The 23,461-nt window shown below is 56.0% G+C and overlaps 3 protein-coding genes across 3 annotated transcripts; 1 reads left to right on the top strand and 2 right to left on the bottom strand.

Moving 5' to 3' along the window:
- Positions 1 to 1,176: 1,176 nt before the first annotated feature.
- Positions 1,177 to 5,773, bottom strand: cdkd1 (uncharacterized protein; the record flags this gene model as incomplete). The annotated part of the gene is made up of 8 exons (XM_002954689.1): positions 1,177 to 1,461; positions 2,555 to 2,717; positions 2,994 to 3,106; positions 3,771 to 3,894; positions 4,276 to 4,400; positions 5,123 to 5,230; positions 5,548 to 5,610; positions 5,696 to 5,773. The coding sequence occupies 8 exons, from the start codon at positions 5,771 to 5,773 to the stop codon at positions 1,177 to 1,179; spliced, it is 1,059 nt and encodes a 352-aa protein (XP_002954735.1).
- A 1,285-nt stretch (positions 5,774 to 7,058) lies between these two features.
- On the top strand, positions 7,059 to 12,682 carry VOLCADRAFT_106518 (uncharacterized protein; the record flags this gene model as incomplete). The annotated part of the gene is made up of 8 exons (XM_002954739.1): positions 7,059 to 7,298; positions 7,685 to 7,834; positions 8,356 to 8,511; positions 8,734 to 8,802; positions 9,542 to 9,934; positions 10,224 to 10,504; positions 10,871 to 11,237; positions 11,631 to 12,682. The coding sequence occupies 8 exons, from the start codon at positions 7,059 to 7,061 to the stop codon at positions 11,697 to 11,699; spliced, it is 1,725 nt and encodes a 574-aa protein (XP_002954785.1). The 3' UTR covers positions 11,700 to 12,682.
- Positions 12,683 to 13,538: 856 nt separating this feature from the next.
- VOLCADRAFT_95601 (uncharacterized protein) lies at positions 13,539 to 21,268 on the bottom strand (the record flags this gene model as incomplete). The annotated part of the gene is made up of 11 exons (XM_002954688.1): positions 13,539 to 13,895; positions 14,261 to 14,376; positions 15,061 to 15,207; positions 15,648 to 15,693; positions 16,525 to 16,671; positions 17,242 to 17,529; positions 17,837 to 17,943; positions 18,346 to 18,518; positions 19,190 to 19,392; positions 20,099 to 20,253; positions 21,049 to 21,268. 11 exons carry the CDS (start codon positions 21,266 to 21,268, stop codon positions 13,539 to 13,541), a joined length of 1,959 nt encoding a protein of 652 aa, XP_002954734.1.
- Positions 21,269 to 23,461: the final 2,193 nt, after the last annotated feature.

Genomic DNA, 23,461 nt, shown 5'->3' with positions numbered 1-23,461 from the left:
GTTTACACTGTAGTCATGAAACCAATACTTTGCAGCCTTGCTCCCTTGCTGCTCTTTGGCATGCTGAGATACGCCAGTCCATAAACATGGTACGGTAACACCCCCGAGCCAGGCAGGTTCACCAGTCCCCGTCGCGATGCCAATTTCACGGTCATTCGTGAGCGCACATGTATAGTCCATTGTGCTGCATCCAAGCCGGGAAACTATGCTTGTGGCAGCCCAAGCGCGGTATGAGACAGCCTTACGTGCGTATCCAACCAAGTAGTGCGATCTCACAGCAGGATACTGTGCAGCAGCAAGCTACTTCAGAGCCTAGCTCGTTAAGCAAGCTCCATCAAGATCCAGTACCAACCCCATGCCATTCCTCAAGCTTCCCAAACGACCCACCAACGCTCCTTGCTACATTCCCACCTTCGTCAATCAATCAGCCGCGCGAAACATGGAACACTGCGCAAAGCTTCGCCTGAGCAAAGAGCTTTCCAACCCGGACAAACGTAGATGTCACAAGCGGCCGCGCCTAATCACCTGGGCTTTGGTTCAAGCCTTCCTCCTTACCATCAGGGACGAAACATCATGCATTCTAACATCCTACTTGCTCCAAAAGGGTCAGCTGTGCAAAACGGACAATCATCCTTACTAAAATTTCTTTTCCAACACCTCACACCGCATGAGCTCAGTGCTGTGTTCGCGGCGATGGCCGCGCATCCGCGCTGCCAGGTCCCGCTGCGGCGCCGCTGGCACCGCTGCGGCGGGGGACCTTGGCTGGACGCGGCGACGCCGCAGGCGATGGCCGTTCCCGAGCCCCTGCAACGGCGACCATCCAGTGCACAGGGCGGTGGCGGCGGCAGCAACGTAACCTGCTAAGAGGACTACAAATCTCACACCAGCCCAAAAGCTATTCCCCCACCACCACACACACACACCACTACGCAATGCCGGGATCAAAAGACACGGTATCATCGCATGCCACTGCCTCCATGTGCCTCCATGAGACAGGACGGGCGATTCTCATCAGAAATAAGCAGGATGGCTCAAAAAGCAACCGCAGCTGGCCCCCCTTGTCTCCCCTCCCCTACATCGCCACACCCCGCCTTCTACACCTGAAGCCGCATCACAAGGCAGCCAGTGTGCCCGCTGGCTGCAACCGTGCACTATGCTCCCCCATCCTTCAACTCCTCACCCCTTTGGGAGTCCGCGCACGTGCATTTTCCCCCTAGGAACCTCCTCCCCCCCCCTTTCTGCGGCCTCTTTATTGCACTTACCACCCTTCCCTGGGGCCGCCTGCCCCGGAGCCAGCAACGGCGCATCCTCGCGCTTCGCCGTGCGCGGCAGCAGCGCCGGCGGCGTGGGCGGCGGATTGTTGGTGAAGTAAGGGTGGCGCAGCGCATCGGTGGAGGAGATGCGGCGCAACGGATCCAGCTGTATCATGCGACCCAACAAGTCCAGCGCGTCGCCGCTGGCCTGGGGTGTGGTGGTGGTGCGGGAAATTCAGGGCAGCGTGGCGGGTTAGGAAACTTCTTTTTTCCGAGATGCGATTGTTACAGCAGACCCCGGACGGGTCGAGTGCACCAGCACAACACTGTGGGTCCTATCAGAAGACGATCGCACTGCGGTGTTGGGAGGAGTTGGGGGGTGGGGTTGTTCTCTTCTCTAGGGAAGAGGGAAGGGCTGGAACTGCCATTGTGGGCGAACAAATGGCGGGCCCTGGGATATATTGATCTCTTTTGGTACTTCTCGGGTTGCCATTTTCTCATTAATGAACCCCCGTTTTCCCGTCTGCACGAGGCAGACGTGGCATAATACCACGGGATGATGGCCTCCCGGGTTGAGGGGGGGAGGTTGGTGTTGGTGTCCTGAAGGCGGCACCGACACCGCACTTCGGCACGCCCTATGAGACGCAAACCCCAGCGCCGGTAGGAGGAGAGTCGGTTGGGAAAAAAGGTTGCAGAGGACGGTGGTAACAAGGGGAGAGAGAGAGAGAGAGGGAGAGGGAGAGAGAGAGAGAGGAAAACTTTGCACGTCGCCACGATATCGTTCCCCACTACAGGAACAGGAACAGGCCCCAGCCCCCAGCTGAAGGCCGCGCTGCCTGTGTAACTTCTTGCACACGTACAAATGGAGAACCCTAGACCCCGCGGCGCGGGTGCGGCACGGGGCGTCTCCTCCCATCCACAATTTTCTTCCCGCTTGGCTTGAAAACGTCGACAATTGTCTCTTCCTAAAATTTGAATCATCATCGTCATCATCAGCATCAGCATCATCTCCATCGTCATCATCAGCATTGTCATCATCATTACCAACATCAACATGAATCCCCATCCCTCCTGGCGCGGTACAACCCACCGAGGATTCCAGGTTCCAGCGCCGTTCTCCCTCCCGCCCTCCCCTTTTCCCATTTTCCGCAACTTCCCCCCTCCTTTTCCTCCTCCTTTAAAGCTCTTCCCTCCCTCCCTCCCTACTGACAACTGCATGTGGTTCCCTCCCTCCCTCGCTCCCTCCCTCCCTCCCTCCTTCCCTCCCTCCCTCCCTACAATGACCGCCGGATAATCCTCACCGCCGGGAAGACCTGGCGCAGCGGCACCGGCTTGTTCTCCGTGAACTGCAGGAAGTACGGCAGGTCCTTGGCTGCCGGCCAGTTGCCCTCCACCCCCGGGGTGCCCAGCAACCCGAACACCTTGGACAACACGTCGATGTCGCACATGCCGTCGAATAGCGGCCTGCAGCAATTTGCAACCAAAAAAAACAACAGAAGTACTTTATATACTGTTCACCAAACTGTTCACCGAAGAGGGCAAAAGGGAGGAAAGGATGCACATAGAGAAGATATATATACATATATACACATATCGCTACCACTCCGCCCTCCAAATCTCCGCGTCTGTGTGGTCGTCTGATGCCCCTGTTAGGTTCACATTTCCCATTTTCCAGAATGCCATCCCTCTCGTCGAGAGCTCTCACCCGGCTAAACCTCTCACCCTCCGCCCTGCTCTCACCTTCGGAGCAGCAGCTCCCCGAAAATGCAGCCCGCCGCCCAGACGTCCACTGCCGCGGTGTACTGCCGGGCACCGAAAAACAGCTCCGGCGCGCGATACCACTGCGCAAAGACCTGCGCGAGGAGTCTTGAGTTGTTGTTTGTCAAAGTGTTTTATGAAGCACCCCGAGAAGACGCCAAAAAATAAAGCGTAAAAATATAATAATAGTGATGTGATTGCATGCGTCTTTGCTTCGGTGCGCGTGTTTCGTTGTGTGTGTGGGCGGAGCGGGGCGGGGCGGGGCGGTGCAGGGCGGGACGGGGCGGGTCAGAGGAGGCACCAGTCATTTCCAGTCCTCGTTGTGTTGCAATAGTACTCAAGCGCCCAACAGCTGATCATGGATTTATCTGTTTACGTATTTATGTGCTTCAATCAAGCGGTCGGTCAAGCAATCTTCTGAATCAGCCAAAGCGGCAGTTAGGCTGTCGATAAAATGGAACCTGGAACCACCCCGCTACCCCTCCCCGCTACCCAACCCCGCTAACCCTCCCCGCTACCCATTCATCGGCCGTTTAATACAATATTATGTGAACGGCATTTTTGTGCGCCTCGAATCCCTCTCATTCATCCATCCATCTATCCATTCAACAACCCTCCCAGCAATTCCACCACCCTAAGCCAGCCCACTGTTGCATCACGCAGGGCGTACACCACCATGGGATCTGCTGACATGACAACCGTGCCGAACAGTGCCGTTTTTTCTGCAGTCGTGATGTAACGTTGACCCACCAAGCCCACCTGATGTGTGAGGCGGCCGTCAGGGCTGCCGTACAAACGTGACAGTCCGAAATCTGCCAGCTTGAGTGATCCATCAGGCGCGATGAGGCAGTTGTTGGGCTTGATGTCCCTATGGAGCACCCAACTGGAGACAAGAAGAAGTGGAAGACGCGGTACGGTGTCGTACGATACAAAACACGATAACGAGAGCGGCAGAGCAGGTTGTGTGAGGATATACACACTTACATACACACATGCCAGAGGTTTAACTAAGTGATGAGAGAAAAGAAGGTTGGAAAACTGGAAAACGATCTGCAGTGCAAAAAGCAAGGAAATACGGGGTGGCAGGGGCAGCAGTAGCCAGTAAGCATTTTTTTATTATCCACTCGCTCCCCATACATGAATTCTGTTGCATGTGTGCAGTCGCAGCAAAAAACGGCAGCAACAGCAGTAGCCGCAAAAAACAGCAGCAGCAGCAGCAGCAACAGCCGCAGCAGCAATAGCGACAGAACCCCTCCCCTCCTACCGCCTGTGGCACGTGTCCAACGCCGCCAGCAGCTGTCGCATGTAGCTCTTCACATCCGCCGCCGCCAACACCAGGTTCTGATCCCGAATGATCGCCTCCAGATCACTGTGCATGAACTCCAACACCTGGCGGAGGGTGGTGGGGTGTAAATCGTCCAGGGCGAGTTGGTTTCGGAGCTAGAAGAGAGGAGAAGGGTGAGGAGATCTCTACGACAGAACAACAGTCATAGAATTGTTGGATAACAATGTGCGTGAGTTTCGAATATGGTTTCGAATGGTTTCGGAGGACACTCCGTGAGCATCATCAGCTTTGGCCCGCTCTTGTTTATGTGAGCATGAACCCTCACATGAACCCTCACAGTCCGCTCGGCTCCCTCGGGTATATTCTTCATTCCCTCAAGCCCACCCCCGCCCGCCGGCGGCCGGCCTTGACATGCTTTCCCCCTAACGCCGTTTTTCCCTCCCATCACCCCTTGGTTCTCCATCCCCGCTCATCCTCATCCCTTCCACTGACTTCCTCCCCCTCCTTCCTCCCCTTTCTTCCTCTCCCTCCTTCCTTCCTCTCCCTTCCTCCCCAGCCCTCCTTCCTTCCTCTCCCTCCTTCCTCCCCCTCCTCCTTCCTCCCCCTCCTCCTTCCTTCCCCCCTCCTTCCTCCCCCCCTCCTTCCTCTCCCTCCTTCCTCCTCCCCTCCTTCCTCCCCCCCTCCTTCCTCTCCCTCCTTCCTCCCCCTCCTCCTTCCTCCCCCCCTCCTTCCTCCCCCCCTCCTTCCTCCCCCCCTCCTTCCTCTCCCTCCTTCCTCCCCCCCTCCTTCCTCCCCCCCCTTCCTCCCCCCCTGAAGTCGCCCTCACCAGCACCACAGATTTCTTCTTGGGGTAGGCGTCCTCCAGTCGGATAATGTTGGGGTGGCGCAGCTCCCGCAGCAGTTTGATCTCCCGAAGGGCGGTGGGGTCCAAACCCTAGGAGGTCCAAGTGGGATGGGGGAGGGAAGGGTTGGGGCGGGGGATGTGGGAAGGGGGAGCGGACCATGGGGTTGGGAGGAAATGGAAGAGGGGGACAGGGAAACCCCCGGAGGAGGGAGGGAGGAGGCACTGCGGGACGGAAGGGAAAGCCGGTGGGTCAGCGAGCGGGTGTGGGGGTGAGGAAGAGAACGAGAGAGTGAGGCAGGGGGGAGTTGGGTGAGATAGGATGGGGGATAGATCCCATAACACGAAGACACAGATGGGATCTTGAAAAGCTGAACATGGGGCTGCGTTTCGTGCACAGGCAGGCGAACCTTCTTGCCATCGGTGCTTTTCTCGTCCGCGAAGATCTCCTTCAGCGCCACTACCTTGCCCGTCTGAAGGCGGGTTATACAGTCCGGGTGAGCGGAGTTTCAGGTATTACTGAAGAGAAGATGGCTATTGCTGTTCATAGACGCGCACCCGCTTATCTTGCCCTTTGTAAACAACGGCAAAAGTGCCCTGACCGAGCATGTCGCCACGAGCATAATTCTCAGCCATGGCTTATAGAGTTGTTGCGAAACAGCTATAAGAGTAATTGATACATATTTGCGTTGACTTCCTATAAAGTGGCCGCGGGGACGCAGACGTCCGCGGCCAAGAAGCGAAAAGGGTGCGGATGGCTGCCGGTCTTCAGTTACTTCCCTTGTTTGGGCGCTTAGTTGACAAGTCATCAACACCGCATCGTACTGCACCGCAACACATAATCGGCTTTACTTCACAAGCGTGAGACAAAGACGACAGAGACGAGGGAGGCTTTCGTTACAGTTGTACGGTTGAGTTAGGAAGCAATTTTAAGAAAGCAGGTCGCAAGATCGGGTCGATACGATAAGAGGCGGTGTCGATGAACCATGTTTTCGTAAGCTGACAGCATGAGCAAGCTTACACAGCCGACGCAGCGAAAACCCCGATAATATCCTGCAGAAGTTACTGCGCGGAGCTCGCACTCAAACGAAACTGCGCTTGTTAGGCTCAATCTGAATTTAGCTAGCTCACTGCTCACGATCGGCTGTTGAAAGGTAGGAAGCGCTGCGAACCATCGGAACCGCAAGCTTGAAAGCTCTTCGCATCAACGTAAATGCAACATCCCGAACATACGCCAATAACCTGATGAAATATATCTATTTGAGGCAAAGAGAAACGATGCTTCTTCTTGTGAAGCCCTTCCGACGTCCAAAAGGGCCCGGCCAGCGCTCGACTGGCCATCAAGCTGGTGAACGCATACAACCACAGACCCAGCATACTGCCCATCAGGAACCCTTACGTTTGACCCGCACCCCTCCCTTCCCACGCTCCATCCCATCCAAACCGTCGGTTTCCCGTCCCTCTCTCCATCTCTGCCCTGTCAGAGACAGCACCCGGCCCCGCACCTTCGTGGTACCTCAAGAGAAGCTTTTGCCAACATAATCCTTTCCTTCCTAGAGTCCCGCGCACGCCAACGCCGGGTGTCCAATAGCTACTGGCTACGGCCTTTGGCGGCAGCAGCGGCAACACCATGTTGCCTTCTGCGCCACGCTCAGCATTTGCTGCTGAATGTCGCTTCCAGCGTTTACTCTTTTCCCCAGGCAGCCCCTGTCCTAGCACCGGTCGCCGCTGCGGCCCCATTACTATTCCTAATGCTGCTACGGCAACCCGCGGCTGCGGAGGCATCTCCCCGATCCTCTCTGCTGGCAGTAGTTGCTTCCGCTGCTGCGGCATGGGCAGCGGCACTAGCAGCGCCGTCGGCCGCTGCCAGTCGCTACCGGGCCGCCGCCACGGCAGCCGCACCACCGCCGCCGCCACCAGAATGCTCGTCATTTCCCGCGCTGCTGCTGCTGCTGCTCCTGCGGGCGGCGGCGGCGGCGGCGGCGGTGCATCTGCAGCGTCTGATGACGTGGCCGTAGCTGCGCCGCGTGTCGAGGAGCCCAGTACGGCACTGTTGTTAGCCTGGTTTGCTTGTGGTAATCGGAGTCTGTTCGCGGCTCAGTGCCTTGTGGAGGTGCTGGTGGAGCTGTATCGGGGAGGTCGAACGTTTGGAGAGCTGCAGGTGGGCGTTACAGTACGGCTGTAGGTTGACCACGTGTCCGTGGCATGTGCCCAGTTGGGGCTTATGGGTGGTATGCAGGGGCCTGCTGTGGGGGGGGGGCCGTTTTGGACATGCGGTACGGGTACATGCAGTGTATTTGGTCCGGAGCGCCTGTCAGGGGGTCTGATAGCTGTACGGCGGTACGGCGGGTGGCAAAGAAACGTAGTGATGACGAAATGCATGAACGCTTGCAGATCATCCCCCCCCCCATCCTGTGATACTGAAGACCTCTGCAGGCGCTTCTCCTCACCCCTTGTACTCATCCGTTGCCCCGCGTCCGATTGCCCTCACCCCAACCACGCCCCAACCGCTCCCCAACCGCTCCCCAACCGCATTGCACCCTGCAGCTTGCTCTGAAGATGGCGACACTGGGCCGCAGCAGCAGTAGCAGTAGCAGGGGTGCCCGGGCCCGGGGCAGTAGCAGCGAGTCGGACACCGGTGTGGGGGATAAGGCGGAGGGGGGGGAAGTGGTGGTGCCGCCGCTGCTGCAGGCGCAGGTGCGTCGGATAGTGGGGGGAGGACGGAACAGGGAGACAGATTACTCGTATTTGAGCATTCACCTACCTACCCACCTGTCAACCTACCTGCCAACTCATGGAGGCTTGTCTGCGGGGCTTGTGCATACGTGTAAACGCGGTATCTTCCTCCAATTATATCAACATGCATGTGCACCCACATGGCCGTCGTATAGCCTAACTTATCCCGGACGTCCGGACTCCCATCGCGCGGCCCCAGACACATGAACCAGACCCGCCCCGCCAGCTCCTGCCGCGGATCAGATCATTAAATCACATCACATACCACATCATACATCATCACATACAGACACACATACGCACCTCGTTATGCCTCTCCATGTGCCCCTTCATCATCACATTGCCCAACCAACCTCCCCCCAACGAACCCACACAACCAACCCTCACAACGAACCCACAACCAACCCACACAACCAACCCACACAACCAACCAACCCCCCAACGAACCCACAACCAACCAACCCACACACACCACACCACAGGAGGAGGACGTGTTGGTGTCCTGGGTGGCCTTGGTGTTTCTGACCGCGGAGGAGCTGGGGCTGGCCCCCGGGGACCTCAGGGAACAACCCGCCAGGACCAACCCGCAGCAGCAGCAACAGCAACCTGAGGGGCAGGGGCAGGGGCAGCAGGCGGTGGTGGAGCAGCGTGGGTCATCTGGTCTGGGTGCCTCTGCTGCATCAGTGGCGGCAGCGGCAGCGGCAGAGGAGGAGGCGGAGAGGGGTAGTCGCAGAGCCGATATGGGCACCGGCACCGGCAGCAGCAGCAGTAGTAACAGTAGCAGTAGCAGCAGCAGCAGTAGTAGTAGTATAGCAGCGGGCAATACTTATCTGCGCGGCATGCTGGGTTATGTACGGCAGACGCTAGGGATGTACGACGAAGGTCAGACGTTGGCGCGTGTGGCCGGACTGCAAGGGCTTGTACAGCAGGTGCGCGGCCGAGATATGTGTGTGTGGACGGGGAGGGGGAGGGGTGTTGGGGCATGATGCTGGTACATGAAAGGAAGGCGATGGAGCATGTACGGTATGTACGGCTGGTTCCTAATCGTTTTTTCCTGAGCTGAGTCTTCGTTATACGTTGGCCGCTTTGGAATTGCAGCACCGGCTGGTCTGTTGGTCTGTTGGGCGGTGAAAGCATAACCTTTGTCCCACTTGGATGCACCTTCCGTTCCATCGAGCCACGTCACCCCTCCCCTCGACTCCACGGCTTGGCTTTACTGCTTTCCTTCCGCGCTTATCTTAGTCTTGTCGGCAAGGTAGGTAGTTTTCCGCGGTCGTCATCACTACATCATCCCGAGGTCGCCGCCTTCAAGAGCGCGTTTTGGTCAGTTCTGCTTCTTGTACACTCTTTCCCTGGCAGCAGCTTCACTCGTTCACGTGGTTCGTCTTCCCCCCTCTCGACTCCACTCCAAAGGTGTATCAAAGGTGCATCACCCCCTCCAACAGCAGCACGGCCTGTTGTTGCGCTACTGCCAACGGAAACGCCCTTGTGCTTACCTTTTGAGTTGCTGCTACTGCTGGTTACTGTTGGTGTTGCTGGTACTGCTGCCTGGGCTGGTACTGCTACTGCTTGTACTGCTACTGCTTGTACTGCTACTGCTTGTACTGCTACTGCTGCTACTGCAACTGCTGGTACTGGTGCTGCATGGGGATGCCCCGTGGGGCGCAGTCGTCATCTGGCGGCGGAGGGTCGTCTCCATTCCTGGTTCTCATGCAGCAGTACACCCGGCTGGTCTTACTGACGGTGGAGGTGGTGGCGGCCGCGGGACTAGCCACCGCGCGACCGCTACGACCCCCGGAAACGGTGCTACAACCTAGTGGCTACAGCCAGGCCTTCGTCAGCAGCTGCAACGCAACACTGTTGTTAGGGGATGATGACGAAGACGGCGCGGATATTGCCGTACAGCAGCAGCAGCAGGGGAAGCAGGCGCAGCAGGACCAGGAGCCATGTCCCGCTCGCGGCCTTGCCGTACGATTACTAATGGCCTTCATGGGCGCAGTACTGGGCAGTCAATGGAGCTTGGTCAAGTTTGTGGAGGCTGTACGGGTAGCGTACGACCAGGTGGGACGGCTGGGACGGTATCGTACACGTACGGCAGTAGGACGCGCTGGGAGGCAGCTCAGGGAGGAGGGAAAGGAAGTATGCTTACGAGGGCGTGAAAGCCCGGTAAGGTAAGGGAGTAGAGCCTTAGCAGCTCACTCACCCCACATACACATAGCAACGAGACCCCACTCTCCTAGCACTCCAGTGAGTTACCTTCCGTTTTATCACTCTCTCCTACTTTTATCTCTCCCTCACAAGCCGCGGATGTCTACGCATTCCCGCCGCTCTTTCAACACGCAAAGCGCAGGGTCTGGCGGCGGACGAGCTGTTCTCCCAGCTGGACGAGCAAGAATTCGTACAGAGCGGCGGCCTGCTGCCCATCGCTGGCACGTCGCCGCCGCCGTCGCCAGACGCGGCGGCTGCCATAGCTGGGCCCGATGCCGCTACCCCAATGGCGACGCCGGCGCCGCAGTACCAGATTACTAAGGCCTTATTCAGCACCTGGATCAGTTTGTCGTACATGACAATGGCGCAGCTGGCGGTGCCGTACCCGGCAGCGGGGCAACGGCTGGGCTGGGCCTGGGCTGGGTGAGTGTACGAAAGATGGTTGTGCGGGCGGGACCATGTACGGCTTTATTGCCTCAATGCTGCCTGTTGCATGTGTCTGCCTCCTTGCCTGGCCCTTTGTCTTGTCTGTGTACCTGTGTATCTGTCTGTCTGTCTATCCGTCTGTCTGTCTGTTTCCCTGCCATTGGTGACCCAATTGGTGTCCCTGTTTCTATCTGTCTGTCTATCTATCTATCTATCTATCTATCTATTTGTTTGTCTATCTGTCTGTCTGTCTAGTTCCCTGTTCTTGGTGGCAATGTCAATGTCAAAGAGCAATGCCCCGATGACCTCCTGGATGACCGGCACCATGGCGGTGCCACGGCCGCATTGCGCTCCCGGCCGCAGCTTTGGTGACCCAGTTGAGGCGCTAGGCATGAACGACTTCGTGGCTAACGTCCTTAGGCAGATGGCGGGAGAGGACCCACGGGTCGTTCCTCTGCCGGAGCAACCGTCACAACCGCCACAACCGCCACAGGAGGATCAGCGCCGAGTGGCCACCTCGGATCCTGACGCACCATTGGCAGTGGCACCGACAGCCACGTCAGAGCCGGGATCTCAGGTTTTGGATCCAGATTTGGATTCAGGATCCGTAACTGGCGTTGCGAACGTCACCGGGGGTGGGAGCCGGAGACGAGATGGTGCGCATATGGTCCGCATGGAGGATGAGTCATTGCCCGCTACCTCTATTGCCGTACGGGTTCTGACTCAGCAGGTACGGGTGCGCATAACGATGTTGCCTATATGTCGTGCCGCGTGAGTTCACCCTTATCTGTCGCCCATCTTTGCTCCGGCCACGCGCTTTTTCCTCTTTTTTCTCTCTGGCTCTGTCTCTGTTTCTCTGTCCCGTCTCTCACATGCCGCCTAAAAATATCCATGCATTCTAGAAACATCACCCTATCTCAAATCTGCTTAAAAACAAGAAACGTTCACTTGGTAAACCTGGCTTAAAACGAACGGAACGCAGCGCCTTGAGCAGCTTGTGAAAATGCACGCCAGTACAAAAAGGACACCTGACAAGCCCGCCACGCAGCAGTAACACAAAATAAGTTCGACCGTACTCCGCAAGTCTATTTGCGCAACTCTATTTGTACCCCCCGTCCCGCAGGTGGCTCTTGTTCAGGCCGTATGCTGCCATGTCATGAAGGACGCCCCTGAGGATGGATCTGGAGAATGAGATGATGGTGAAATACGGATCATGAGTTGATGTATGGGGTCAATTGCTGGGGAGTCTGAATTGCGGCTCGAGTAGTTGAAAGAGAGGAGCGTTGAAGGATTCGGAGCGATGGTGGGTGGGATTCCGCGGGGTGTGCGGCTGCTGGAGAGGCCGCTAGGTACGCGATTTTGCCGTTGTGGCCGTTGTGTGGTTGGAGAGGTGCTCAACCTCCTTCGCTTGCTTTGAGTGACTTTTGACGAGCAGCGATGTTATGTGGTTCGGCAATGATGCATGATGGAAGTTTTCTGTAACCTATCATAAATTTATCTGTCACCATTGCTTCTGTACTTCTCCCCGCTTGGTTTTGTTATGATGGTTGATAACTTCTTTGGTGGGTGAAATTGGTGAGTGAGCAATGAGAAAGGAAAATGCAGCGCCGCCGCGACGGTGGTGCACGGCTCTTAAGGTTATGATTGCCTGCGTTATTGTGTGTATGGGTTGTCACTTGACTGACTGACTGACTGACTGACTATCTCTGTATTGTTTATGTGTAACTTTAGTAAACTAAAATTACACATAAACAATACAGAGATAGCTGACTGGATGACTTTACAGGGGGGGAATCCGACCCAACCACCGGTGGTGTTGTTCGCCCAACCCAGTTACCGGTCGGTCGGTCGGTAGGTAGGTAAAAGTAGTTGAGTAAAAGTAGGTATTGTAGTTGATTGGCTCGTACTGGCTAGTGGTGAACGCCGTTTCGAGAATGGTAAGGCCACGGCTTTCCCGTGATATGATGATGTGGGCGGGGAAAGGCACGCCGCTGGCATATTACAGAGTTTCACTTTACCCGGTTTGAAGACAAAAGACCTGTTAACTGTGAACTTCGTACGACGCGGGGTACGGAACCAGACAGGCAAGATGATGGGCTGGCGACCTTTTCCAGCATTTTGCTGATGAAATCTTCGGAAAGACTCCTGGAGTGGGTTCATAAGCCTGGGAAGAGGAGACGGCTCAGGTGGTGGTGGGTGGTTGTGGGAATGACCTCCCTAGAGATTAGCCCCCCGATTTGACAAGATGGTCGGCAGCGGCCTAGAACATTGCCATTTGGCTAGATGCCAGCGATGAGTACGATTTTTGTGCTAAACGCGTTCTTTAGCGGGTCGAGGAAAGCCCATGAAACCTTACAAACTCTTTACGTTTGCTGACTAAGCACTCGCACTTCAACACCCGGTGCACATCCGGAACAACAACAATAATCCGAACTTCTTCCTCTTCCTCTTCTTCTTCTTCTTAGGCATCCGATGCTGCACGCCCACACAGGCATCGTGCACACTTCAGTGCAGTTCGTCAAGTAAAGCAACCCTCACGTACCGTATTCAAACGCGGCACGTCCATATTCGTCCATTCGTACGTCCATTGGTACGTCCATTCGTACGATATAACACTCTTGCATCATCTCTAAATATTCATACGGGCAAATTTTATACAAATTTTAAGGAATCCCGGTAACCCTCCGCGCACGAAACGCATTAAACCTACTGGTAATCAACGCCGCGCCGGCAACAACACTAAAAAATGCAACATCTCCAAACAACGCAACACAGTCGCCCACCCAAGCCATGCTCCTCTGCCGTACCACAGCATACCCCCTCCTCATTCCTCGCCCATGCCGGCCCCCCAACACACACACAGACACACACTAACACACACACACACACACACCGCACGAACCATTTTCCCCCCTTTCTCCCCACGGGCGCTTCTCCTCCCCCTGCTCCCCCTGCTTCCCCCCCCCTAGCACATCCTCCAGCCCGTATTGGCGGACTACCCAGCCCGGGACTACGAACCTCCTCCCCTCTGCTATTGCTGCTTCTTGGCACCGCCACTGCCGCCGCCACGATCCTTCTTGGCTGCCGCCACCGTCACCGCCAGATGCGGACATAGCTGCGGCCGGTTGACCAGGTGTTTGCCGTTGCTGACCACGAAGCCCAACAGGCCCAGTCCCAGCACCAGGGGCAGTACCACCTGGGACAGCAGCACGCGAACTAGCTGGCCGCGGCCGTCACCCGCGGCGGCGGCGGCGTCGCCGGCGGTTGTGGCAGCGGAGGCAGCGCTGGCGGGGGTGGCAGTGAGGTTGGGAGCGGCGGCGACGGCGGCGGCGGGGTCCGAGGCAGCGGCGGTGATGGACATAGGGCCCAGGAGGTCGCCTGCCAAAGCCTGGACCGTTGGGTCAACGGGGTTCCCCGTACGGCCGTTGTACGGCACAAGGGTGAGGGGGCGACGATGATGATGATGATTAGGACGCGGGAGTAGGGGCCCCAGCGAGATGACCGGCGGTGGTAATGGCGATGGAAAAGGTTATGGTGCTGGTGGCGGTGCTGGTGGTGGCGGTGGTGGTGGTGGCGGTGGTGGTGGTGGTAGTGGTGGTGGTGGTGGCGGTGGTGGCGGTGGTGGTAGTGGCAAAGCAAAATGTGCAACGTGCATACCACACCACACCACACCACAGGCACAAAATGCGTGGGGTTTCCCCTCCCCCTTCCCCTCCCCTTCTCCCTCCCCCTCCCAGGGCCCCCGGCGCCTACATGTCCCGCCTGGTGCGCCGCAAAGGCAATGGCCGCCAGCGCCACCACTATGGGTATGAAGGGCGATGGCTGGGGGCGGAGAGGCAGGGCGGTGCCGGGAACCACCGTGAAGGCGCCTGAGGGGGGTGAGGGGGTTGAGCATGTGTTATATGGTGGGCGGAAGTGTGTAAGTGGCCATGAGAGTGTGTGTGTGTGTGTGAGTGTACGAGGAAGGGGAAAATGATATTAAGAGGGGGGGAAGAGCATCAAACGAGACCACCGTCAAAGAAACGCTTAACGATGGTAAGGGTCGGCCGACCCACCCACCACCCACTCACCCACACGACGCACCAGCAGAATGAACATACACACGGATACATACACACGGATACATACATACATACAAACATACAGGCAGGCGGCTGGCAGAGGTTAAGGCCTGACTTCTGCTCCCGGCCGACCCGGGTTCAAATCCGCCTGCCGGCTCCTCGGGTGTTTGAGGAGTGTTGAAATGGGAGGTGGCCCCCATCATACGGACGATGTAGGACGTGATAAAATCAACTTGCGAGCTGACCAGGAACTAAGTTGAGGCGCCGTTGATCCGCTAGATTTGGTTGGATGCCGGTGGTGAGTTGCCGAACCCAACGAATACATTCTGAAGTCGGATGGGGTGACGGATTAGGGTGCCCCTCTAGCAGGGGAGAGCAGGGACTGCCTCGGGAAAGGGGGCCGCTGGCGAAGTTAACCACCCTGTAACAACATACATACAAACATACACACAAGACACACAAAACCCAGTACTCCCCGCCCGATACCCTTACCCGTAAGCAAGTCTATGGCGTCTTGTTTTCGGCCGTCCTGGAAATTGTTGACGTAGTACCTGACCACCGCCTTCACGCCGTCGTCGATGACACCGCCAAAGGTGCGCTTGCCGGTGCGCGTGAAGCCGCTCTTCATTGCGCCCGTGCCTGTGTGCGTGCGTGCGCGTATGTGTGTGCGCGCGCGTGTGTGTGTGTGTGTGTTTGTGTAAAAATATAGTTGGGAGATGTGGGGGAGATTCCTCCGGTCGTCTCCTCCCCCCGTCCCCCGCAACGTGGGATGTCTTCAAGATCTCAGCACTGAACGCATACATACATACATACATACATACATACATACATACATACATACATACATACATACATACATACATACATATATACATACATACATACATACATACATACACACATACATACATGCATACATACCATACATACATTCACGCACGCACGCACACACGCACCCGCATACTGTGTCGACACGGCATCTCCGTGATCCGCCCACAGGATCTTGAACTCCCTCTCGACCTGCGGAAACAGCTCCGGAAGACCCCCTCCCGCTCCCCCTCCCCCCGCCACTGCTCCACCCCTCTCAGGCAGGATATCCAGAGATGTCAGCATGGCCTCCAGAGCCTGTGGACGGGTGGGTGGGAGGGGGAAAAAGGGGGGGTTCACGCGCAGATAGGAAAGAGAGGAAATGGGAAGTTGCAAGACGCGGCGGGGGAGGTGGCGGCGGGTGAGTGGGTGGGATGGGAAAAATGTGGCACGGGGGAAGAAGGGATGGACGGGGAGTCTGGGTGGAGAGAAGAGAGGAGAGGAGAGGGAATCGGGGAAAATGGCTTGGTTTTAGGGTTTTAATATTTACAGAGAAAACGCGACGAGGCAACGAGTGTAAGGTGCTTGCTCCTCGGCGTGGCCACCCTAAACCGCTTTTGTTGGTTTAACAGCGAGGAAGCACGATACGGCGATACATACATCACACAGATTGTCACATGGGAACATTGTACACATGTACATAACACACCCTTACACGCGCCTTACAAAACCACACATACATACATACATACATACATACATACATACATACATACATACATACATACATACATACATACATACATACATACATACATACATACATACATACATACATACATACATACATACATACATAGACTAACCGACTTGTGCTGTGTGCTCCCGACCCTTGCGCTGTGTTTCGGCTTCGGCCCCCGGCTCTCGCGGCCCACAGTGTAATCTAAGTCATACATACATACATACATACATACATACATACATACATACATACATACATACATACATACATACATACATACATACATACATACACACATACATACATACATACACGCGCATATAAACGCGTCCTAACAATCCCTTTCCCTCAACTTACCCGCTCTTCCCTCCGCACTCGATAACTCCCCCTCACTCCGTATCACTCACCTTCCTCCCCAGCACGCCCTGCACCACGTTGGTGCGGTCAAGGCAGTCGATGCAGTTGGTGCGCATAACCCCGCTCTGCCGCCTCACAACACCCCCACTGGAACCCCGGAGCAGGAAGAAACCAAACCGGTCGAAATCATCACGAATCTGTACGGCATGTACGGCGAGGGGGTTGGTGGCGACAGGTGACGGGAGAGGCGAGGAAAGGAGGATAATATATATCGGACAAATAAAAACAATATAAAAGGTACATTTTTCTAACAATGAAACAAGTAAGATGACCTGCGAACAGAAGAACATGCACATCAAGCGAGTATGCGAGTGCACATGCGTGCGTATGCAGATGTCGGGAGGTTGGTCGGGGAAGAACGTCATCAACGTGCGGAGTTGGACTCGCCTTCTCATACCGGTCGGCACAGAACGCCGTGTATCCTCCTTCCCTTTGGAGTTGGCGAGTTCTCCCTTCCCCACAGCCCCCCACATCTCTCCAACCTTCCCCATTCCCCCCTCCCCCATTCGGATGTGGTTCGTCTTTTCCCCCATCCCTTTCCCCCCTCCAGATCCCCCAATCCGTGCCGTACACGTACAGGCAACCAACCCCTTGCTTCATGCACACGATCTCCGGCAAACCCCAACTTGCATCTCCTCCTCGTACACACAAAGGCACATACATACGCACAGGCACATACACACATACATACATAAACACATGTTCACCTTTTCCCACAGCAGGCTGAGTCGGTGGTATCTCCCTTTCGAGCACTCGTGGTGGAAGTCGAAGGCCAGGTACCTAAAGCCCGCCGCGGGACTGGACGAGCAGTACCGGGAGGCTTCCGTACGAAAGGCAACCTCCAACTTCCCCTCCGTACCCTTGTGGTTAATCAGGTTGATCGCAACGACCTCCCCGTACGACTCCTTAAGGGCGTTCACGTGCGTGTCGAATATGTGGGCAGACTGCCCGGGAGCTGCGATGACGGTGGTGGGCTTATACTTGATGTTGGGCAGCTGTGACCCATGGGTCAGTTTAGGGCAGGGTTGGGGGTAGCGGAGCAGGTCCCAAGAAGAGGACATTGTAAGAGCAGCAGGAGCAGGTCCGAAAAAAAAGACTGCTGGATAAGGTGGAGGGGTTAAAGGACAGGACATGGGCAAGGGCGGCGCTGGTCCCCAACGTTTTCCCCTAAAAACACACGTACAGTACACGCACGCACATATCCGGGCCTCTGCTACCTTCGGGTAATCCTGCCCAACCGTGACATTTCCCCCACCATACATACATACATACGTTACATACATACATACATTACATACATACCTGGGTCCACAGCAGGGGTATGGACCCCCGCACCTCCACAAACGAGGCCACGTCCCCCCCTGGAGTGGTGACCATCTCCTCCGTCTCAACAAAGTTGGCCACATTGCCTGAGTGGGCACAATGGCGATTGGGCGAGGAAAACAAGAAAAGAAATAAGGAAAAAGAAAAGAATTAAATAAGACATTTTGGACTATATTACCATCGGGGTGGAACACGCAGCGCAAGCGACGAGATCGACTTGTTGAATTTATTGAAACTGTTTATATTCTTTAGTCATTAAGAAACTGTCAAGAAGTCACAAGGACAGATAGCCACTACAACACACAACCTAAATGCTCAACCCGTCCAGGAATGCCTCTTTCCAGGTATGCATATATACATACATACAATTCCACACTCGCACTGCACCCTCACGACCATTCTAAAGGCACTTCCTGGGTTCGCAAGCCCCCAACCTCCCACCCCACCCTTACACAGCAACAACCCACCCCACCCCCATCCCACCCCACCGGCACTGTCGCAGCCCCGCCGCCACTGCCGTGTTCCCGCCCTGTCCACCCCCCTTCGAGCAATCAGGGTGAGGGTGGCGGTGTGGGTTTCGGAGCCCCTGCTGCCCCCCGAGGTTTGGAACATGAGTTGTGGAAGCTGCCGAACAAAACCCAGTACGGCAGGCGGCGTGAACCTGGGCACGGGAAGCCCCGGCGGAGGGTCGGAGGGGATTATTTGTAAGAAACAACTGACGACGTCGGAAACAGCGATAGTATGTGCGTGCGTGTGTGTTTTAACCTTTCTTAAGTTGCGTTATACTCTCCGAAGGTGTAACCAGGGGGCCCTGACGTATACGAGCCGTATCAGGGCGGCCCTTCAAGGGCCGCAGCCTAGGGCTGTCCGAATGACGGATAGAGGAGTCAGCTGCCGACGTCCAAAATGTCAGGACGGGGAAGTAGAGAGCGCAGGGGGCCCGGCCCTCCCTCCCCCCGGGTTTATCGCAGGCGGATGACGGGTTATCTATCGCAGATAGACACGCAGATCCCGTAAGAAAACACAACACGTGTGCATCCAAACGTGCGGGGGGGGGCAGCACAAATGGACAACCTAAGCGGGGGCGGGGCGGGGAGGCGGAGGCAGAGGAGAGAGAGAGAAAATCATGAGCTGCACAACGACCCTCCCGACTTCCATGACTAAGTCATCCACAACCCGTAGCCGCCCCGACCCCCACCCCCACCCGTGTCACCACCGGTACCCCCCTCCGCCCGAAGGCGAATCCAGAGGCGAAAAAACACGCCGGAAAACATACAAACGTACAAACACACACGTGCCTCTCTATTCCCGCAATCTTTCGCCCCTCATTACCTGTATCCCCCCGCCTCCACCAGCGGTGTCGCCAATGCCTTGTTGTACCAGAACCGCTCATCCGCTCGGTTCGGAGAGGACAGGGGCGCGGAGGCGGTGGCGGGGTCGGCGTCCCGGTCGGCAATGCGCTGTGCTGAGAGGGTGAGGTCGTAGAAGTGGGAGAAGTAGATGCCGCGACCCGAGCCGGCGGGATCCACGGCGTCCTGTTGCCCGTGGTGCACGTGGCGTTCGGTGAGGATTGGGGTGTTTTTTGCGGGGGGGGGGTGTTGTGTGTGTTTATGTGTGCGATAGGTGCGAGGGGAGGGGAGAAAGGAAGATTGGCTTGTAGAGGGATGCAGCCAAACGAATATCTTATATTCTGTCCTCTGCCACGCCGTACGAATCGGTACTAATATCAGTACTTGGAAGTATAATCTATTTTAACAATGCGAAGCCGTTTAGCAGTTGCAGCATGCAAATTTCACACCAAAAAGAGGGGGAATGGGGAGAATCACATGCACGTGAACTAACTACTACCTGCGTCTGCGGTAAATGAACTGCGGAGAAAGGCGGCGGGGGAAGGAGATCGCAGGAATTGACGCAAAAGGGGGAGCTAAGGGTCAACTACCAACTGCCAACGCGCGCCAACTACCGCGCGCGTGTGTGGGGGAATAGCTTTCGCGACGGCGTCCTTTTCGTCGTTTGTCGTTCGAAGGGATACGTGATACCCGACGACGTGCCGTTCGCTGTTGTGCCTGCGTGCGTGTGTTTTTTCTCCTGCACACTCTCTGGCATCAGTTTAGACCTCCCCTCACCACCGCGCAAAGAGGAATTCCCCACCCGCCTAACTCCTGAAAACAAACTTTCCCCGGGCGGGCCCCCCCAAAAAATCATTCGTCCACCTCCGAGTACAGCCATAACAAGCCCCACCCTGAGCAGCGCCAGCAGCTGCCGGTTCTCCCGGCTACCTCGCTCCGAAGCCGGATCCGAAACCACAGTTGCGCCCATAAGCTCGTACACGGGTGCGCCAGAGGGGCCCAGCTCCGCCACCTTCCGAGATGAAGTGATAGCCACCAGGGCCACTCCTGCACGGCGGGGTGGCAGGGGGGTTATACGGGTTATACAAGCTACTACGAGTTCCGCACACACACGTGCGGGGTGTCAGTAAAAGCCTGAGGGGGGGCCATGGGTTATAAGCAAGAAACCAACGGGGAGTGAGGGGAAAGACGAACAACGAACGAGTGAAGAGAGGGGGTGTACATGCGAAGGTCCGAAGTCTGAGACGGACGGTTGCCGCCGTGGATTAAGGTAATGCTGGTGGCCACGTCGCAATGCGGTACTCCAGGGCGGGAGGAAGAGGGGAAAACATATGATGCAAGAAACAAAGAATCAGCTGCCGTCGTGTAAGAGTGTGAGTGTGGTGTTTGGGGCCTGGGGGAACAGCCCGCGGTGTTGACCCAGATCGCGGTGTTGACCCCGAAGGGCAGAGGATTGGTAAGCTGTGACCCCGATCGGCGAGATACGCGATGACCCACATCGAATTGCGACGTCTTCATCATTAATACTGATTAAACGGCATGATTGCCGGGATGAACTGCGGTTTATGGCGTCGGAGCAGACGATAGCGATAAATTGAAAATTTCCGTCACACGCTCATGGAATGCGTGCCTTTGTGATGAACGGTGAGGGATGGCAGGTGCGAAAACTGGCTAGTAGGGATACCAAGCTGGGCCATTTTCATATCAAATTTGATATCGCAAGTACATGGACGTGTGATACCGCCCCGTGGGTCGGTGCAAGATGTGATGCAGCTCCAATGCACAAGGCAAGCACTGATAGCGCCATAGCGCCAGTTGCCGTGAGATTTGCGCGTTGGATACCTTTTTGCAGCTTGCAGATGCCGAGTAGCCCCAGGGAATTTATAGCGCTGCTGCCGCGCACGACATCCTTAGACGGTGAAAGGGTGATCTTGCCGCTGGACAAGTCGATCAACAGCGTCTCAACTGACTGCTGGTTTGAAGCTCCCACTGCAGGCTGCACCACAACCTGGGAGCCTTGCCGTAAAATCCGCAGCAATGGGAAGCAGAAGCGGGCGTCCATGGCCGTGGCTGTTAATGATGGTGCCTCTGAAGCCAAAAGTGAGCTTGGGTCAGAATCCTTGGTAAACTGGCAAGCAAATTTAAGCCTGGTCAGGTGTGAAAAGCTAGGGTTGCTCTTTTCCTGGGGTCTGTGGGAGCTGCCAATACGTATTTGTGCTGGCGCGTGCCTCGGCGTCCAAAGCGTCAATGAGCGACGTGCTAGTTGTCTGGTGATCACGAAGGACAGGCCGCGTGCTGGGAGCGCCAGGGCGCTCCCTCGAGGAGCTAAGTTGTAAGGCTATTGCCACCAAAGCAGCACCAGTACCACAGCAAAGTATCAAGGAGGAAAATGAGCGCACATGCGATCTAACAAATAAGCCCATTCACAAATTTGGTCGAATAGAGTGTTTACTTTTCATGATGGAAGTCTGCCGTGAAATTGCTCAAACGATGAAATCACCGCGTCATTAGCACCCCTTGCATTTTGGTACACTATTGTTATAAAAATATCTCTATGGTACGCATAATATCTTTCGAGTTTCGGCATTCAACTTGTCGTGGAAAATTTAAACCACCGTTGCCAACCTCTGTTCGAAGCTCAAGCCATGGATGACTTCTAATTGTAATGCAACTATGCCCACCGACCATCCCAGGCCCCCAATATCCAAAGATAGTCGAAAAGTATCCACTTCCCAGCATAGGACGACAAAGATCTAGCTACAAAGCTGTCTTGCCCCCGACAACATGGACTTCGACTTCCCAAGGCGCAATGCTCTCAACTATATGGCCGCCCGTACGAAGCAGACGTTGTCACTTCACGTGCCGGATTACCATGGCTGCTTCCGCGAAAAGACACGTTGGGATAGCCTGCACGCGTCCAGAAACTGCTAATCGCAGGGGCAAGCTTTGGACGTATAAGCAGCAAGAGAACGTGTTGTTCCCGGTGTCAACTAGTGCTCCCGAGCCCGCGTGTGGCTCCTCCGATTGCCACCCCTAGCAAGCCGCTAGAATGGTGCCGTGCTTGCTGGGCAGACAATGGGGGTCCTGAGCCTTCCCTTTGGTCGCTGTTTTGACTGGCTAATTGCCATTACTTGTCTCATCTGGGTGATTGTCTAATTTGTATATTAGTCTCTAGTGCAGTGCACGGCCAGCTGGCCGCTGGCTCTACTCTTCGCGAGTCTGGAGCCCACTGTAACAACCACACACACACACACAATGCGTGCCACAGCTGCCGCTATGCTGCAACGCCCTCAAAGATGCCGTAGTACTCTGAGCGACAACTCCGTTTGTGTTACACTGCCGGACTGACCAACGCACCGAGTTCGTTAGCAAGGTGTAGCTGCAGACTGCCACAGCACAGATCGTATCGCCAGGGGGCGGGAAGACAAACGGGGGACGAAGGACCAGTTTGCATGTTCGGTGAAAGCCTTCATACCATGTACGGTCGAGAAGGTTCACAACATACGAGGCGCTGGAGTACGGAGTATTTCAGCCCAACCTCGAAACCCCCAATGCACTACCGCCGACTGTGATACTGTCACATGTCAACGCCGTTCATGCATCACGCTTACCGGTGCTATTAGCTCCATCCAGGTGACCGAGCATGGTCCGGTCCCTGCTTTGCACGCACTAAGGAAGCGCATGCGCAGAACTGACGCAGTCAGACAAGCGCAGCAATTTTGGCAAGTCCAGGAAATGGGAAGAAGATACACCTCTCCACCAAGCAATGACCCCATTGCCCCGGACAGGCCCTCCCTTGCCCTCAGTGGAGTGGAGTAACAACCCGATGACGTGTAGCCCTAGGCAAGCGTAGGGCATGCTAGGTCAAGCCTTTCTCAGCGCTGGTGGCCATTCAAGAATCGCTTACATGGGCGATGCAGATGCGACTCGCAGATGGTGTAACTTCACGTGGAGAGAGGTTGCTAGGGACAAGTACCGGCGGTCGCCACCTTGCCGCGATCGACCTTGCAGAGGCAGCAGTGATTGTAGCTCGTAAGGGGCCACGCGGGCAGCAAGGGATAAGGGGAAAGGAACCGTTAACAACTGTGCGACGCTTCAGTGAGGATGGAGGTGTGGCTCCAGGGCTCGTTAAGCAACCGCTGCGGGGCGAGGGTGCTTGTCGTAACAGCAACACGTGAACAGTGCGCATTGCGATGCAAAGCGGAAGATAAACGGATGCAGGTGCGCCCTGCGGCGGGTACTTCTGTGATGGCTG

This window comes from Volvox carteri, assembly GCF_000143455.1.
Source record: "Volvox carteri f. nagariensis unplaced genomic scaffold VOLCAscaffold_45, whole genome shotgun sequence".
NCBI lineage: Eukaryota > Viridiplantae > Chlorophyta > Chlorophyceae > Chlamydomonadales > Volvocaceae > Volvox > Volvox carteri.
The sequence above is the reverse complement of the archived record's forward strand: the minus strand, read 5'-3'. Positions and strand labels throughout refer to the sequence as shown.